Source organism: Dipodomys merriami, unplaced genomic scaffold, assembly GCF_024711535.1.
Source record: "Dipodomys merriami isolate MVZ:Mamm:240054 unplaced genomic scaffold, mDipMer1.0.p SCAF_547, whole genome shotgun sequence".
Taxonomy (NCBI): domain Eukaryota; kingdom Metazoa; phylum Chordata; class Mammalia; order Rodentia; family Heteromyidae; genus Dipodomys; species Dipodomys merriami.
In genome coordinates, this window is record NW_027206121.1 from 529,392 (window position 1) to 547,911 (window position 18,520).

At 38.5% G+C, this 18,520-nt stretch overlaps 1 protein-coding gene across 1 annotated transcript; it reads left to right on the forward strand.

Annotated features, from left to right (window-relative positions):
• Positions 1-460: 460 nt before the first annotated feature.
• LOC138811669 (zinc finger protein 182-like) lies at positions 461-13,581 on the forward strand (the record flags this gene model as incomplete). Its single annotated transcript, XM_069999372.1, is given in 12 exon segments — positions 461-464; positions 1,009-1,067; positions 4,533-4,656; positions 6,541-6,774; positions 6,817-6,941; positions 9,716-9,842; positions 11,026-11,115; positions 11,784-12,542; positions 12,545-13,298; positions 13,300-13,409; positions 13,412-13,484; positions 13,539-13,581. Coding segments are annotated over 12 exon segments (2,502 nt in total), but the record flags the coding sequence as incomplete, so codon positions are not given.
• Positions 13,582-18,520: the final 4,939 nt, after the last annotated feature.

Sequence of the window (18,520 nt, forward strand, 5' to 3'; positions counted from 1 at the left end):
TATTTATGTACAAATCCCTAATCTTCTCGCTAATTTATGCAGCCTGTTTCCACTAAGACTTCTAGTATGTAATCATTGAAACTTCTCTTAAATATGCCATCTGTGGATTTGCTAATGCTAGCTCTAATCAGTTGGTTGTGCCTGGTAGTTCAGGTTGGTCAGGGACCTTTGGTCTTATAAGAAAAATCACAGAAGAAACCTTGGGGTAATATGTCTTCTCAAGGTTGTATGCTTTGTAGATGTTGCCTATCATCAGTTGTGTCACTCATTTATTGTGTATTTTATGCTGTACATTTTTTTTGCCCTGTATCTCCAGTAGGATGGCCAAGGTTCTTCCCATGACTGTTTAGGAAAGTGACCAGTAGGAACTTCTCAAACCAGGGTTTACATCATCTTTACTCATGTTCCTGTGGCCAAAGCATGCTAAATGTCAAATTACAAGTCATTGCATAGGTGCGCAATGGGTACAGTGAAATTTGCCATTTGACAATCATTATTGAAATAAGATCACACCAGAAATAGGTTCTGTATATATTTTCCTTTATAACATTTGATAAAAACTACTGAGTTACATCAGACATGCATTCCATGGAGTTTAAATATGTACATCAATGAGGTAGCACATAAATTCCAATGGATTCCTAGGATACCTTTGCATTAAAAGAAAGCAATTCATACATCCTGAAGTACATTCAGTAATAACTACTTTTAGTGCAAATGTGATATGTTTTTGCTTTCAATTATTCATTTTTGGGGGGAACTTTCATTTTTACAAATTTAGTGAGTATATAAACATGGAAATTAGTTGCTTTAATGATATCTATGTACCAGGAAATTGGCTGGATTTGTGTTTATAGGAGAAATTAATGTTCTTGAGACATTAAAGATTCTTCACTTATTAGAAAGCTTTATGCTTTTCCAGACCATGTATCATGTTTGCAAGAGGAAATTCTGGGGCAAAATACTCACAGATTCTTTTGTGAATATGTCATTTGCCTTATATCTCAGCCATCCTTCCAGAATCTTCTGTTCATTGTCAGCAGCAAGAAAGAATGAAAGGATCTCTGGTGAGTTTTTTTTTCAATTTTTATTTCTCATTTGTTTTCCATTCCATTATATAAACCTAAAGATGTTCAAGAATTAAAAAACAAGGGGGTGGGAAGGTGGCTCAGTGGTAGAGCGCTTGCCTTGCATGCATGAGAACCTGGGTTCCATTCCTCAGCACCACATAAGGAAAAAGAAAAAAGCCGGAAGTTGTGGCTCAAGTGGTAGATTGCTAGCCTTGAGCTGAAGAGCTGGGGGACAGCGCCCAGGCCCAGAGTTGAGGCCCTTCGACTGGACCCCCCCCCCAAAAAAAAAAGAATTGAAAACAATACCAGCCACACAGATTCAGCCTCAGGAACATATTCTTAAATCAGATAAAGATTGCTTGTAGATTTAGCAGATTAAATGGTTATATTCTTTCTAAGTTGAATGCATATTTGTTTCAGAATGTCTATGTTTTGTGTTGTCATAAAGTTGATTCACACTTGTTATGTGATGTAATGACACCAAGGAGGTTATATCTCATGAAAGGTGAAGGATAGATTGCAACCAGATCACATCCTCATGAGTAACATTAAACTAATTCAATGACATTTTCCTGGAATTGCTGAAATAGTCTGGTCACACAGAACTTCATGTGTTCTTAAGGAATGATTAACCTATATGTCCTTAAATTAATCTCCATATCTACTTTTTGAGCTACTTCATGGTCTTGGTCTTACTTGAAACTATATTTGTTGCTAAACTTTATGGTCTTCCTACAAAACCCTGTTTTCTAAAGTATCCTCACAAGATTCCTTTCCTCTATATTCTCCCTCCATTCTTGATTTTCTACTCACTAGTGTTGGTTATTTTTCTCTTCCTCAGTCTTTGTATCTATCTTTGAATCATTTTTTTTTTTACTTTTTGCATTCCATCTTTCCTCCATATGTGTCTCAGTTGTTTCTTTTCTTCAAATGATCTATCCTGGGAGCTAGTTTTTCTTAGTAATCAGTTTTACTTTGCTGACATGGCTCTTATGATTAGCATTTTTCTTACTCATTGTATAGGAAAATTGTTTCCTAGAGAGTTCTACAGGATTCCAGAACCAAAGACAATTAGAGAAACACAAAAACATAAACAGATAGACTTAGGGGAAATTAGGGTTTTGAAGGCTCTCTGGCACTTGGTCCCTGGGTGCCAGCAAGCAAGAATATTTCCTTGAGTGCACATAGGGAAGATTACTATTGATAACATGTAAAAATGAAGTATCTATATTAATATTACAATCAGAGCCACAACCGGTTGTGGGGGAAACATATTTCCTTATTCTCCTGAGACAGAAGACTGGTACCCAGAGAAAATGCAGACATGACGTTCACCTTACCTAGCCCTCAAGGTCAACAGCACCTCAGTTTCAGCTGCTATCTTTCCAAAACTAAGGAAAAGGCCTGCACTCCAGTTTCTAAACCCTCTCCAGAATTCTCTTTTAAGCCTTCTGCAGCCAGCTCTCAGTGCTCTCAGTGCTGTGAGGCTGGAATTCCAACCTCTCCATCCTTTTCCCCCTCAGCTCAACTTCAGAGTTCCATACAGAAAAGTAGTTCTTTCCCCTAATTGATACTCTACAAGAAAATCAGATTTCTCCTGCTTCTGTTATCTTTGGTCTAACTTCATTTGATGTGGTATTCAGTTTTGTTTTTCCATCCCACTATTTTTGAATATTTTAATTTACTGCCAGTTTAAGATTTGAAGTACTTTTGATAAAAAAAATAATACTGTGATGAGGTCTTCTCTATTAGAAATATCACTTGTTGCAAAATCTCACAGATGTTTGCTCCAGAATTTATTTTGATCTCTGAGGAATTTCAGTATTAACTAACAAAAGTTGAAATATATCCTTAACGATCTACTGTTGAAATGACTCAGGAATATGTGCCACATTTGATCATTTGGTCATATTTATCATTTTTGTCATCTTGAGTGTTCCTTGACCCTGCATAAATTTGCCTCCACCTTCCATGAAGGCCTATTAAAATGAAAATCTTGTCAAGGAACATTTTATTCCCCTCCTACCTATATTTTGTATTGTAGAATGTAGGCAAACTTTACAAAACTTCATGGTAGCAGTTCTTTTTTATGTAGGAAGGAAATATCAGGGTATCTATGACCACATTTCAATATTTAGTATTTAAACCAAACATGGTTAACCTAGGATATTTTTTTCTTTTTCTGAGGGGGGAATCAAGTCGTGGGGTCTGAACTCTGGGCCTGGGCGCTATCCCTCAGCTCTTCAGCTCAAGGCTAGCACTCTACCACTTGAGTCACAGCGCCACTTCAGGCTTTTTCTTTTTGCTTATGTGGTGCTGAAGAATCAAACCCAGGGCCTCAGGCATTCAAGGCAAGCGCTCTACCACTGAGCCCAACCTAGGATATTTTTATATGGGAACTAAATCAAATCTTATAAGGGCCCAAAAAATCATTAGCTTCTTTCTGCAGTACTGCTACTGTTTTTTTAACATTCATGTGGACAGTGATTTTCATAGATCTGGTCATGTTCTATGTTCTGTATTCCATGTGATATTCTGAATATGTTCTGTTTGCTTATTATAGTACTTGTTAATAGAAGATCTAAATAGAATGTATGGTCATGTAGTACATGTAAATGCAGGAAAAATATTTGTGTAATTCATTGTTACCCTGATATGTACTAAAATTTTATCAAAAAATGATAATATAATTTTTAAGATACCACCTTAGGCTTATTGTTGTCATGACAGATTATTGTCTCCTTAGAATTTTTTTTTTTTGGCGGGGGGTCTGGTCCTGGGGCTGAACTCTGGGCCTGGGCGCTGTCCCTCAACTCTTCAGCTCAAGGCTATTGCTCTACGACCTGTGCCATAGCGCCACTTCTGGCTGTTTTCTTTTTGCTTATGTGGTGCTGAGGAGTAGAACCCAGGGCCTCATGCATGCAAGGGAAGTGCTCTACCACTGAGCCACCTTCCCAGCTGTCCGTAGAATTTTTACCTTGTCTCTATTGCTAGCAGCAGAAATGTGTTTGCATGCATTAGGGAAACTGTAATTTTTTATTGGTCTTGGGCTTCAATTCTGGGCCTGGCTGTTGTCAATCAGCTCTTCGGGTCAAGGTGAGTGCTCTACCCCTTGAGTTACAGTGCTAATTTCAGTTTTCTGGTGGTTTATTGGAGATAAGTGTCTCATGGACTTTCCTGCCTGCACTGGTCTTGAACCATGATCCTCAGAACTTAGCCTCCTGAGTAGTATGGATTACACGCATAAGCCACCAGCACCCTACAAATCTGTGTATTTTAATGACCAGGTTTATATATTGTCAAATATTTCTAATTTGCTATTTAATTCTCCCAGTGAATAGATAACACAGCAAGCTGCAAACATTTTATGTAAGACAAAAGCATACCTGCAGCATAATGAAATTCCAGATTGGAGTTCTCATAACCCAGGTCTGATTTCTTGATGGACATGTGCCATTACAGAATTTATCATTTGATGATGTGGCTGTGTACTTCACCTGGAAGGAGTGGCAGGATCTGGATCCTGGTCAGAGGACCCTTCATAGAGATGTGATGCTGGAGACCTATAGCAACCTCATGTCCTTGGGTGAGCAAAGGTCATTTTTACTTGGAAGATCAAGTGTTTTTATTTTATTAGACATTAGACTGTTTAGGTTATTTAGAGATAAGATTCCAGTCCATGGGAAGTTTCATTTCTTTCTAAGGGAAACTTCAACTTGATTATATGTAACTCAAGAGCTAATTTTATTCTCACTATTTAATAAAGCAAATCAGTAGTTGGAAAAAAATCCTAAACTATGTTCCACTAATACGAGACTGACTTCCCAGACTTGGAATGATTATTGAGGTGGATCTGCAGTCTAGATAGAATATACATTACTACTGATTATGATGTGGAAATCAGTAGTTGAAAGTGTGTATTTGTATGCCAAACCCGATATAGAGTTTAGTGCTTCAAGCTTTGAATTCTAGATACTCTGGAGGCTGAAATCTGAAGATTTTGGTTTGAAGCCAGCAACTGTAGAAAAATGACCATGAGACTCTTATCTTCAATTAACCATTCAAAAACTAGAAATGTAGCTAAGATTCAAACTAGTACAATGCTATCTTTGAGCAAAAGAGCTGAGTTCAAGCCACACAATTGGCACAATAAACCAAAGTTGGGGAAACTCCACAATTGGGCTGTTAAGAATTGAGAAACCATGGGCTGGGAAGGTGGCTCAGTGGTAGAGCGCTTGCCTTGCATGCTTGAGGCCCTGTGCTTTGATTCCTCAGTACCACATAAGCAGAAAAAAAAGCTGGAAGTGATGCTGTGGCTCAAGTGGTAGAATGACACCAAGACAGGGATTCTGATCAAACTGCCAATTTTTATTTTTCACACAAGGGTATGCTTGGAATAAGTAAGCTTTTCCATTGGCCTAAGCAGCTGCAGGGTGTTTGCTTAGGGCAAGGTGAAAAGGTGGTTGTTAGTAGCTGCAGGGTGTTTACTTAGAGCGGGGGTGAAAAGGTGGGATCTGTAAACTCAGCCTCAAGATATTCCAGTGAGATAGTTAAGCCTATTATGTTGAGAGACTTAACTTTTGACTCCCAACACTCCCCCCCAAAAAAAACAATTGAGAAATAAGATTTAGTAGCAAGCTTGGAAACAGGATGTCTGCGACCTTACATTAATGATGACCCAGCAAGAGCAATAGTTCTCCACTATTTCTTAATCACAGGGCTCTGTGTTCCTAAGCCTAAACTGATTGTCAAGCTGGAGCAAGGTGCAGAACCATGGATAAGAGAAGGCTCAGAAGAGAATTTCACAGGTGAGTTAAAGCATCTTGAATGGTAATGATGGGTCCAGAGCCCAGTTGGTCTGTTTAACTTGAGCTGTACAGAGCAATAGTATTCCTAGTGCTGCTGAGTCATGTATGGCAGAGAAGTAAGTGATCCTTTGTCTCAAGGAATTGTCAATCCAGAATTCACGTGGAGACAAACTGAATTTGGTATGCCAGTGTAGTTAATGTTAGCAATTCTCTTGTCTTTAGAGAAGTCATTCTTGAAGAAAGAAACACAATGAGAAATGTAGAAAAGGTGATCTCATTTTCCTTTAAACTAGTATGATGCAGGTGGGAGGAAAATAGGAGTATGCTAGGGCTGCTATCCTCTGATCAGGACAATTTCTTGTCAGTGGTGCTGGGCATAGAGTGAGATTCAGAATTGAAGCATTAAGAGTACATACATGAATAATTTGAGTAAATATTTCTTGGATCAAGAAAAATCTGAAAAACAGAAAACATTGTTTTCTATTGTAAAATGGCAGTACTACTTTCTTAATTACTACATTGTGTAGAAAAGTATATATTCTGCATAAAACAATGCTTTATTATTTGAAAATCTTGTAACAGAATGTGAGGAAATATCTTTACATTAAGGAATTTATGGATCTCATTTATGTTTTTGTCTATTTTTCTATTATTCATTTAAGATGTCCAAGAAATGGAGGATGTGATTAGCACCTGTCAGGAAAATCACAATGAATATCTATCTGAAGTAACAATCATGAATAGTAACCCAGGGGAGGAAAAAGTGAGACTTATAAGAAGTTTTAATTTGAGCTCAAAACAGAAGTCAGAACTGATTAAGAATAATGGGAACTCCTTAGGGATGAGGATAGAAAAGCTCACTGGGTGTCAGAACATGGATGCTTTCAGTGAACCTGGTAAGATATGTGCTGCATATAGACCTCATGTGTCTTCTGTAGTTGAAGAATATAAACAGTGTGGAAGGTCTTTCACCGAGAAGACACACCTTATTCTCCCTCAGAGAACACAAACAGGAGAGAATCCTTATGAATGTAAAATGTGTGAAAAGATTTTCACCTGTAAGGCATATCTTACTGTCCACCAGGATTACAGGCGTGAGCCACCAGCACCCGGCAGAAATATATTCTATATGCATTTTTCTATCTAACTTTGGGTGAAAATTACTGAGTTACATCATACATGCTTTCCATGGTGTTTAAATATGTAAATGAATGAGGTAGAACACAAAATACAATGGATGCCTAGCATTCTTTTGCATTAAAAAAGCAGTTCATGGGCTGGAAAGTTGGCTTAGTGATAGAGTGCTTGCCTTGCATGCATGAGGCCCTGGGCTCGATTCCTCAGCACCACATAATCAGAAAAGGCTGGAAGTGGTGCTGTGGCTCAAGTGGTAGAGCACTAGCCTTGAGCTGAAGAGCTGAGGGACAGAACCCAGGCCCAGATTTCAGGCACCAGGACTGGCAAAAAAAAAAAAAAAAAAAAAAAAGGAAAAAAAAGCAGTTCATACATCCTGAAGTATATTCAGTAATAACAAATGACTTTTAGTGGAAATATATGTTTTTGCTCTCAATTATTCAATAATTTCAGTGGGAACATTCATTTTTTCCAATTTAGTGTGTACATAAATATATAAATTAGTAGGTTTAATAATATCTATCTATCAGGAAATGGGCTGGATTTGTGTTTATTAGACACTTTAATACTCTGCCTAAGACATTAAAAATTCTTCGCTTATAAGAAGGCTTTACGTTTTCACAATAAAAAATAAATAAAAATTAAAAAAAGAAGGCTTTACAGTTTTCCAGTCCATGTATCATGTTTGCCAGAGGAAATTCTGGGCCCAAAATCTCACAGATTCATTTCTGAATGCATCATTTCCCTTAAATCCCAGCCATGCTTCCAGAATCTTCTGCTCATTGTCAGCAGCAAGACAGAATGAATGGATCTCTGGTGAGTTGTTTTATTATTTTTCATTTGTTTTCCATTCCATTATATGAACCTAAAGATGTCCAAGAATTAACAACAATACCAACCACACAGATTCAGCCTCAGGAGCATATTAATAAATCAGATAAAGAAGGCTTATAAATTAGCAGATAAAGATTGCTTCTAGGATTAGCACATTAAATGGTGATATGGTTTCTAAGTTGAATTCAGATTGGCTTCAGAATGTCTAGGTTTCATCTTGTCATAAAATGTAGTCATACCTGTTATTTGATGTAATGATACCAAGCAGGTTAGTTCTCATGGAAGGTGAAGGATAGATTGCTACCAGATCACTTCCTCATGAGTAACATTAAACTATCTCAATGAAATTTTCTTGGAATTGCTGAAATAGTGTGGTCATGCACACCTTCGTGTGTTCTTAAGGAATGATTAACCTATATGTACTTAAATTACTCTCCATATATAGTTCTTGGACCACTTCATGGTCTTGGTCTTACTTGAAACTTCACCTGTATTTGTTGCTAAGCTGTGTGGTCTTTCTACAAATTCCTGTTTGTTTTCTAAAGTATTCTCACGAGATTTCTTTCCTCTATTTTCTCTCTATATTTTTGATTTTCTACTCACTAGTGTTGGTTATTTTTCTCTTTCTCTCTCTTTGTATCTATCTTTCTATCATTTTTTTCTTTTCTCATTCCCTCTTTCCTCCATATGTGTCTCAGTTGTTTCTTTTCTTCAAATGACCTATCTGGAACAAGATTTTCTTAGTGATCAGCTTTAAGTTGCTGACATGGCTCTTAGGATTGACATTTTTTTTTACCTGTAGTATAGGAAAATTATTGCCTAGAGAGTTCTATAGGATTCCAGAAACAAAGAAAATTAGAGAAACACAAAAACACAAACAGATAGACGTACGGGAAACCAGGGTTCCAAAGGCTCTCTGGCACTTTGTCCCTGTGCGCCAGAAAGCTAGCATAGTTCCTTGAGTGCACACTGGGAAGATTACCATTGATAACATGCAAAAATGAAGTATCTATATTAATAGTACAATCAGAGCCACAATTAAATCTTATAAGGGCCCAATCAATCATTAGTTATTTTCTGGAGTACTGTTACTGTTTTTTGAACATTCATGTGGACACTGCTTTTCATAGATCTAGCAATGCTCTATGTTCTGTATTCCATGTGGTATTCTGAATGTGTGCTGCTTGCTTTTGAGAGTACTTATTAATAGAAGGTCTAAATAGGATTTATAGTGAAGCAGTATGTGTAAATGAGGAAAAATATTGGTTTAATTCATTTTTACCCTTGTATGTACTGAAGTTTTATCAAAAATGATAATATAATTTTTCAGACACCTCCTTAGACTTAATGTTATCATGCCAGATTATTGTCTCCTTAGAGTTTTTATCTTGTCTCTACTGCTAGCAGCAGAAATGTGATTGCATGCATTATGGAAACTGTAATTTTTTATTTCTCTTGGGGCTTGAATTCTGGGTCTGTTTATTTTCCCTCAGCTCTTCAGTTAAGGTGAGTGCTACCACTTGAGTGACAGTGCTACTTTCATTTTCTGGTGGTTTATTGGAGATAAGTGTCTCATGGACTTTCCTGCCTGGGCTGGTCTTGAACCTTGATCCTCAGACCTCAGCCTCCTGAATAGCTAGGATTACAGGTATAAGCCACCAGTGCCCTGCAAATCTGTGTATTTCAATGACCAGGTTTATGTATTGTCAAATATTTCTAGTTTGGTATTTAATTCTCCCAGTGAATAGATAACAAAGCTAGCTGCAAACATTTTATGTAAGACAAAATCATACCTGCAGCATAATGAAATTCCAGTTTGGAATTCTCATAACCCAGGTCTAATTTCTTGATGGAAATGTGCCATTACAGAAGCTGATGTCATTTGATGATGTGGCTGTGAACTTCACCTGGAGGGAGTGGCAGGATCTGGATCCTGGTCAGAGGACCCTTCATAGAGATGTAATGCTGGATACCTATAGCAACCTCATGTCCTTGGGTGAGCAAAGTTTATTTTCACTTGGAAGTTCAAGTGCTTTTATTTTAGTAGACATTAGACTATGTTATTTAGGGAGAAGATTCCAGTCCATTCCCAGGTAAAAAACTGGTAGTATAAAAGCCAGTCAAATTTGAGTCTGAGAGCTTGGTGCTGTTTGTCTTTCACACTAGTGCTTGAGCCACAATTCTATTTTAGCTTTTGTTTTGGGGTATATTCTGTATTTCCGTGCCCAGGTTGGTTTCATGCCTGCCTCTTCTGATCTCACCTCCTAAAGGTAGGATTACAGGTGTAAGCCTTTGGACCATTACATTTTCAAAAAAAAAAAAAAAAAGATTAGGAGTCATGGGAAGTGTCATTTTTTTCTAAGGGAATCTTCAACTTCATTATATCTAACACAAGAGCTAATTTTATTCTCGTTTTTTAAGAAGGCAAATCAGTAGTTGGACAAAAGTTCTAAGCTATGATCCACTAATAGGAGACTGACTTGCCAGACTTGGGTAATTATTATAGGTGGATCTACAGTCTAGAACGTACATTACTACTGACAGTATGCTCTGGAAATCAGTAGGTGAAAGTGTGTATTTGTAAACCAAACCTGATACAGGGGTTAGTGCTTCAAGCTACAAATCCTAGATACTCCGGAGGCTGACATCTGAAGGTTTCAGTTTGAAATCAGCAGCTGTAAAAAATTGACCATGAGACTCTTATCTCCAATTAACCATTCAAAAACTAGAAATGTAGTGAAGACTCAAACTAGTAGAATGCTAGCTTTTAGCAAAAGAGCTGAGTTCAAGCCACACATTTGGCAAAATAAACCCAAAGCTGGATGCTACTCCACAATGGAGCAGTTAAGAATTGAGAAACCATGGGCTGGGAAGGTGGCTCAGTGGTAGAGGAATTGCCTTCCCTGCATGAGGCCCTGTGTTCGATTCTTCAGCAGCACATAAGCAGAAAATAAAAGCCGGAATTGGCATTGTGGCTCATGTGATACAGTGTTAGCCTTGAGCTGAAGATTTGCCGGACAGCGCCCAGGACCAGAGTTCAGGTCCCACAACCAGACTGTCCCCACAAAAACAATTGAGGAACCACATTTAGGAGCAACCTTGTGAACAGGATGTCTGCGACCTTACGTTAATGATGACCCAGCCAAGATAAATCGTTCTCTACTATTTCTTATTCACAGGGCACTGTGTATCTAAACCAGAATTGATTGTGAGGCTGGAACAAGGTTCAGAACCATGGATAAGAGAAGCTTCAGACAAGAATTTCACAGGTGAGTTAAAGCATCTACAATGCTAATGATGGGTCCAGAGCCCAGTTGATCTGTTTATCTTCAGCTGTACAGAACGATAGTAGTCATAGTGCCCCTGAGTCATGTATGGCAGTGAACTAGGTAATCCTTTGTCTCAAGGAATTGTCAATCCAGAATTCACTGGGGACAAACTGAATTTGGTGTGCCAGTGTAGTTAATATTAGCAACTCTCTTTGTCTGTGGAGAAGTCATTCTTTAAGAGCAAAAGACAATAGGACATGTACAAAAGATCTCATTTTCTTTTAAACTAGTATTGTGCAGGTAGGAGGAAAATAGGAGAATGGTAGTGCTGCTATTCTCTCATCAGGACAATAGCTTATGAGTTGTGCTGGGCATAGAGTGACATTCAGAATGGAAGCATTAAGAGTATGTAGATGAATAATTTGAGTAAATATTTCCTAGAAAAAAATAGAAAAATCTGAAATACAGAAAAACATTATTTTCCATTGTAAAATGTCAGTACTACATTCATAGTTAGTATATTGCAGAGAAAAGTTTATTTTCTGCCTAAAACAATGGTTTGATATTTGAAAATCTTGTAACACTTAAAATGTGAGAAAATACCTTTACAGTAAGGAATTTATGGATCTCATTTATGTTTTTGTCTATTTTTCTGTTATGCATTCTAGATGTCCCACAAATGGAAGATGTGATTAACACCTGTCAGGAAAGTCACAATAAATATCTCTCTGAAGTAGCAGTCAGGAATAGTAACCCAGGGGAGGAAAAAGTGAGACTTATAAGAAGTTTTCATTTGAGCTCAAAACATAAGTCAGAACTCATTAAGAATAATGGCAACTCCTTAGGAATGAGGACAGAAAAGGTCACTGGGAGTCAGAACATGAGTGTTTTCAGGGAAACTGGTAAGATGTATGCTGTATATAGTTCTCATTTCTCTTCTGTAGTTGAAGAATATAAACAATGTAAAAGGTCTTTCACCGAGAAGACACACCCTATTGTCCCTCAGAGAACATACACAGGAGAGAAACCATATGAAAGTAAAATGTGTGGAAAGATTTTCACCAGTAAGGTATATCTTACTGTCCACCAGAGAAGACACAAAAATGAGAATCTTTTTGAATGTAACATGTGTGAAATGTCTTTTACCTCGAAGTCAAACCTAACTCTGCACCAGAGAATGCACACAAGAAAGAAACCTTATGAATGTAACATTTGTGGAAAATCTTTCACCTGGAAATCAAACCTCACTATCCACCAGAGAACACACACAGAAGAGAAAGCTTATGAATGTAACATGTGTGGAAAGTCTTTTGCCAAAAAGGCATGCCTTACTATCCACCAGAGAACACATACTATAGAGAAACCTTTTGAATGTAACATGTGTGTTAAGTCTTTCACCCAGAAGTCAACTCTCACTGTCCATCAGAGAATACAGGAAAGAGAACTTATGAATGTAACGTGTGTGGAAAGTCTTTCACCCAGAAATCACACCTTACTTACCACCAGAGAAGACACACAGGAAAGAAACCTTATGACTGTAACACGTGTGGAAAGTCTTTTATTCGGAAGTCAGAGCTTACTGTCCACCAGAGAAGACACACAGGAAATAAACCATATGAATGTAACATGTGTGGAAATTCTTTCACCAGGAAGTCAAACCTTACTGTCCACCAGAGAACACACACAGGAAAGAAACCTTATGAATGTAACGGGTGTGGAAAGTCTTTCACCCAGAAGGCACACCTTACTGTCCACCAGAGAACACACACTGGAAAGAAACCTTATGAATGTAACGTGTGTGGAAAGTCTTTCACCCAGAAGGCACATCTTACTGTCCACCAGAGAACACACACAGGAAAGAAACCTTATGAATGTAACATGTGTGAAAGGTCTTTTACCTGGAAGTCAAACCTTACTGTCCACCAGAGAACACACACAGGAAAGAAACCTTATGAATGTAACGTGTGTGGAAAGTCTTTCACCCAGAAGCTACACTTTACTGTCCACCAGAGAAAACACATGAGAGAAACCTTAAGAATGTAATGTAACATGTGTGGAAAGTCTTTCACCAAGAAGTCAAACCTTACTGTCCAACAGAGAACACACACAGGAAAGAAACCTTATGAATGTAACATGTGTGGAAAGTCTTTCACCAAGAAGTCATACCTTACTGTCCATCAGAAAACACACAGGAAAGAAACCTTATGAATCTCATATGTGTGGAAAGTATTTCAGCCAAGAGCTACAAGTTACTGTCCACCAGGGAGCACACACAGGAGAGAAATTTTATGCTTGTAAGCTTGTGGAAATTCTTTCACCCAAAACATACACCTTTCTGTCCATCAGAAAAAAACCCACCAGAGAGAAATGTATGTAGCAGGCATGGAAATTCTTTCACCTGGAAGGCACAACATCCATCACAGAACACAAGGAGAGAAACCTTATGAATGCAACCAGTGTGGAAAGACCTGGAGGTCACAGTTTAACACACATAAGTTGATTCACACAAATGAAATAACTTAGGATTGTACCAAATGGGAAAGTCTTTGATCTGTAAGAAAATTAAAATTGCAATACAGAACCAATACAGGATAGAGACCTTATGATATAGCAGATGTGGAGTCCTCCAACTACAAGACACAGCTCAGGGTTCATCACAGAACACACGAAACACACACACACACACACACACACACACACACACACACACACACACACACACACACACACACACACACACACACAGAGGAGGTCAGGTGCGGCTGGTGCCCTATTGGCCACATGGTAGATGGTGGGGTCTGGCATCTTGTCTTCATGCAGGGGGAAGGAAATTCCCCATCCATCACTTGCCTCCCAAATGATGGGTGTGGCTGGATCCCTGGAATCAGGCATGGACATTTGGCTGATATGTTACTCAGTCTGTTAGTTCAGTTTGCCTGCCTCCTGCTTAGGCCCTATTTAGGCTGCACCAGCAGTGGCACCAGATGCCATGCCACATGTCCCTGTGATCATATCCTGTGTCCTGTCTCCTGGCTTGTCTCTGGTCATCCTAGTGTCCCAATTCATCAATCTCTTGGTGCTGATTGGTTTCTTGGTGTAGTTTTTATTCCTTTTTTCCTTTCTGTCCTGTTTCTAAGTTGTCTAAGTGTATTTGTGGACTGCAAGTCTTTGTTACAACAGGCTGCTTGCAGACTGCTAGCTGTGTAATAGACTCCAGTATTCCATCTTCCATAATGTGGCTTCCAACAAATATACTCTCTTCCTTTACAGAAACACAAAGGTTGACCAAACATTACAATTTCCAGAGCCAAGATAGATGCCATTGTATAGTTATGTAATTAAAGATATCTTGGAGGCATTTAGAAAAAATGTCTGTTACATCAGAAAGTGCTTAATTAGTAAACCAAGACGAAGACTCCAGATCCTATATAAGCCAATCATTCTAGATATGTCCAGAGCAATTTGGTTACATGAAGAGCTCTACTTTCACACTTTCATGAAGGAATGTTTTTGTTCCAATATCAGGTGTTGAACTCAGGAACTGAGTTGAAGCCAGGTGGAGCTGGCTTCAAGATGAGATTCTCTCATCTTGGCCTCTATAAAAGCTAGGAATCAAAGCATGATATCTGTGGGCTGTTCTGAAGAAATCTACCTCTGGGAGCAGGAGGTTTCCTTCAGTGCTTCAGCTCAGGCTTCCTGTGGCTTCAAAAATTTCAGTATTTATTTCAATTGTTCAAAAATAAAACTCCTCTTGACAGTATTTTCACAATAAAAAAAGAATCCTTAAATCCTGTCTATGATTCTATTTATAAGAAAAGGACAGTGGACTTCACATTGCAAGATTTAGCTAGTTGCTCCCTTGACCTCTTCCCTCACACTATTCACCCTTCTGCTTTTTTGTGTGTGTGGGGAGGGGGAGGTCCAGTCTTGTGGCCTGAACTCTGGGCATGGGTGCTGTCCCTCAGCTCTTCAGCTCAAGGCTAGCACTGTACCACTTGAGCCACAGGGCCACTTTCAGCTTTTTTTTTCTTTTCATTTTTGTGGTGCTGGGGAATTGATCCCAGGACCTCATGCATGCAAGGCAAGTGCTCTAACAGTGAACTAACTTCCCAGCCCAACACTTCTACTTATCTACAGAGGCCTAGTAAAAAAAAAAATAGGGGATGTGGCACTGTAGTTCAAGTGGTAGAGCGCTTGCCTTGAGCTGAAGAGCAGAGGGACAGCACCCAGGCCCAGAGTTCAAGCCCCATGACCGACCAAAAAAAAAATTAATGTAAAAAATTGTGTGTGCCTTTGGCCTTCCTACTTGTACCACACACACACACACACACACACACACACACACACACACACACACATACACCATCCATTTGGAAATCACTCATTCTCTCATGTTTACAAACAATGCTTTCTGAGAAGGGATGTTTTACAGAATGGAGTCCTACCTAGGCCTGTGATATAGCTCAAATTATGAACCAACATATTTATTTAAATTATGCCTGATGATAACATTTTATTAATGTTTTGTATTATTTTTGTTATTTTCATTTGGCCAACACTTTGTTTGAACTCAGAATTTAAGGGACTTAATACTCACTAAATGGGAAAAATACTTTTTCCTCCTTTTAATTTAAGACCAGCAATTAAAAATGAGCAATTAAACTGCCTCATGTGTGGAATCCTAGCTACTCAGGAAGCTGAAATTAGATAGTATTAGTAGGCCATCCCATGCAAAATCTTCATGAAAATGGTATCTTAGCCAATAAAAGCATGGCTCTGGTCATATGTGCCTATCTTTTTCTACTACCCGTGAAAGGTAATTATAAAATTAGTGTGTCGAAAGGCCCAGGCAGAGAAGCAAGACCCTAAGGTGAAAAATCAGTGATACAAAAGGGCATCTTGTATAGAAGGTAAAGGAAGTCTCACAAATTTTTGCCCCTGAATTCAACCTGAGGACCAATAATATGATCTGTGTAAACAATACATTCTTCCAAATATTTAGTGGAAGAATTTGGATATGGATTACAGAATGATAAGTAAACAGTCCTTTACCAAGTGATTGCAAAAGGACCTGCATCCAGTTATGTGGACACCATGAGTCCTGCTTGGATCAAGTAATTAAGATCTCCTGATCTAACAGGGCACTGGTGCTTCACATCAGAATTCTTAGTTGCCCAAGAGTATGAGGTTTAAAGATCACAATTGAAAGGCAAACTAGGTAGGATTTGCTGTGAGAGTGTTATGGCCAATTATCATATTTCCTACAAGTAGTGCTGTAAATCAAGTTGATAGACTGTCAACAATTTTGTCCCTTTGTTACCAAAGCCCAGGGACAGTACCGAGGCCCTGAGTAGAAAGCACTCCAAGGCCAGGGAAGATATTTTGTAAAATGGATTTTTGGCCCTTGTGCAGAAAAGTTACCATTCTTGTATAAGCCTACAGTCCTCCATAGGGTATAGTCATTGTGCTCAATTGAAGTTGATTTTGAAATATCTTAAAAGCCAGGGTAATGATAGAGTGTTATGAATAGTTGGCTATCTTTTGTCATGTGAATTCACATGCACATATCTTTATGTTTCTGACTAGTTCATAGGTCCTTGCAGAGGATCAAGTTACTATGCAGGACAATGAGACCTTCAAAGAAAGAACCCAACATATAAAATGTGGCCAAATATTTCAGTATACTTGAAACAGTATCATAAGAAAAGAAGGAATCAAGTAGTGATGATTTAAGGTCCCAGAATAATAATATATTTGAACGAGAAGACTGTGGTCTTTTGCTGTGTGGACATAGATGTAGGAGAAAACCTCTTTTCAGTCTGAGCTGTTCAGACCTGTTTAAGCATTTTTGTTGTTTTTCCCTTTCTGATTGCACTTTATTTCAAGGCCACTCCCAGGGGCAAATGACAGGATATTTAGTTTCAGCTCATTCTAAAAGCTATGTCCTCAGAAGACAAGTGGTCATCCATGATGAGTACATATTCACCCTAGACATAATCACTAAGAATGGGTTAAGTTACACAAGTTTTCAAAATGTCAAGAGTCCTACCACACGGTTCATCCTGTCGCCCTTTTCAAAATTAGGCTTTTTAAGAGTTCTGCCTTTGTATGAATATTTCAGTTCTAAATTAGATTATTTTCAATAGCCATTCAGTGAATGTTACTGGATAAAGTATACAAATAAACTCATATTTACTTTAGAGAAAATTCTGATGTCATCAGCAGGGGCAGTTAATATGACTCAAATTGAGGACCCAAAGATTCTGCTCTCCAGAGATCTAAATATTTAACCAAGAACCTATAATTCCCTAGCTATATGAACCCTAATGAGAGAACAAGATGTTAGGCGAACCCTTGTTTCTTCCTCAGGTTAACCTGGAATGATATACCTCAGAGTGACTGGAAGGGAAAGAAGCTGGGATACTGAGCACAGTGGGTACTGAACAAGGCTATCATAGGATTTTCACTAGACCCTCAGGGACCACCCAAGGCCCCCTTGCTTTACCTTGAGCACTTATATCTTTATGTTTGTCCAGCTCTAGGTCATTTTTCCTCCCATAATTAGCTTAATTTTAAGTGTACATTTTTTTGTTTGCTAAATGAATTGAGAACTTCTTTTAAAATTATCTTTCATTTTTCTGGATCACTTACACCCTTGTATGAAGTCTCTGTTATAGAGGTCTCAGTACTTTGAGTAGATGACTACCTGGAGCATCCACAGCCAACCATCTTTGCCTCACTTATATATGGGATCTGAGAAAAACCCAGCCAAAACTGTATATGTACATTCTAACTTAAATGTTTTTTTTTTTTACCAAAAGTTTGATGTGGAGACTTCATCTGATGTGGTGGAAGTTGGTTCAGCTCATGGTCTATGCCAGAACTCAAAATGGAAGGTACAGGAAAGAAAAGTTTGGTAAGGAGCCAGCTGAGGAGAGGAGGGCAGTGCCAAAGTCTTCATGCAATAGGCAAACCTGGCAAGCCTCTTGGGACAGGAGTGAGAAGCCCAGAGCAGGGTATGTGCTCCCCATCAGTCCACCACCAGAACAGCATGGCACCTGCAGCATGGGCCAAGGTGCACACGTGTTTCCTGCAGGGCTGACTGTTGACACAGGGACCTGTCAGAGCAGTCAGTGGCCTAATGTAATAGTCTTGTCCTATGTAGATGATACAATTACTTGTGGACTAGAAGAATTGGTAGTAAAACATTGTTAGATGAACTAGTAAAAATTCTTCAGGGTGTGTCTGTGAATGTGTGTGCCCTAAGAAGAAAAGAAATTGAAAAGTAGTTCAGAGAGAACTTCAATGACAAGTGTGGGACTTAAGTGCACAGCAAAATAGATCCATTATTATCACGACAAATAGGTGAAAAGGAAGGGTTTCCTTCACTTATTTTTACCAACCC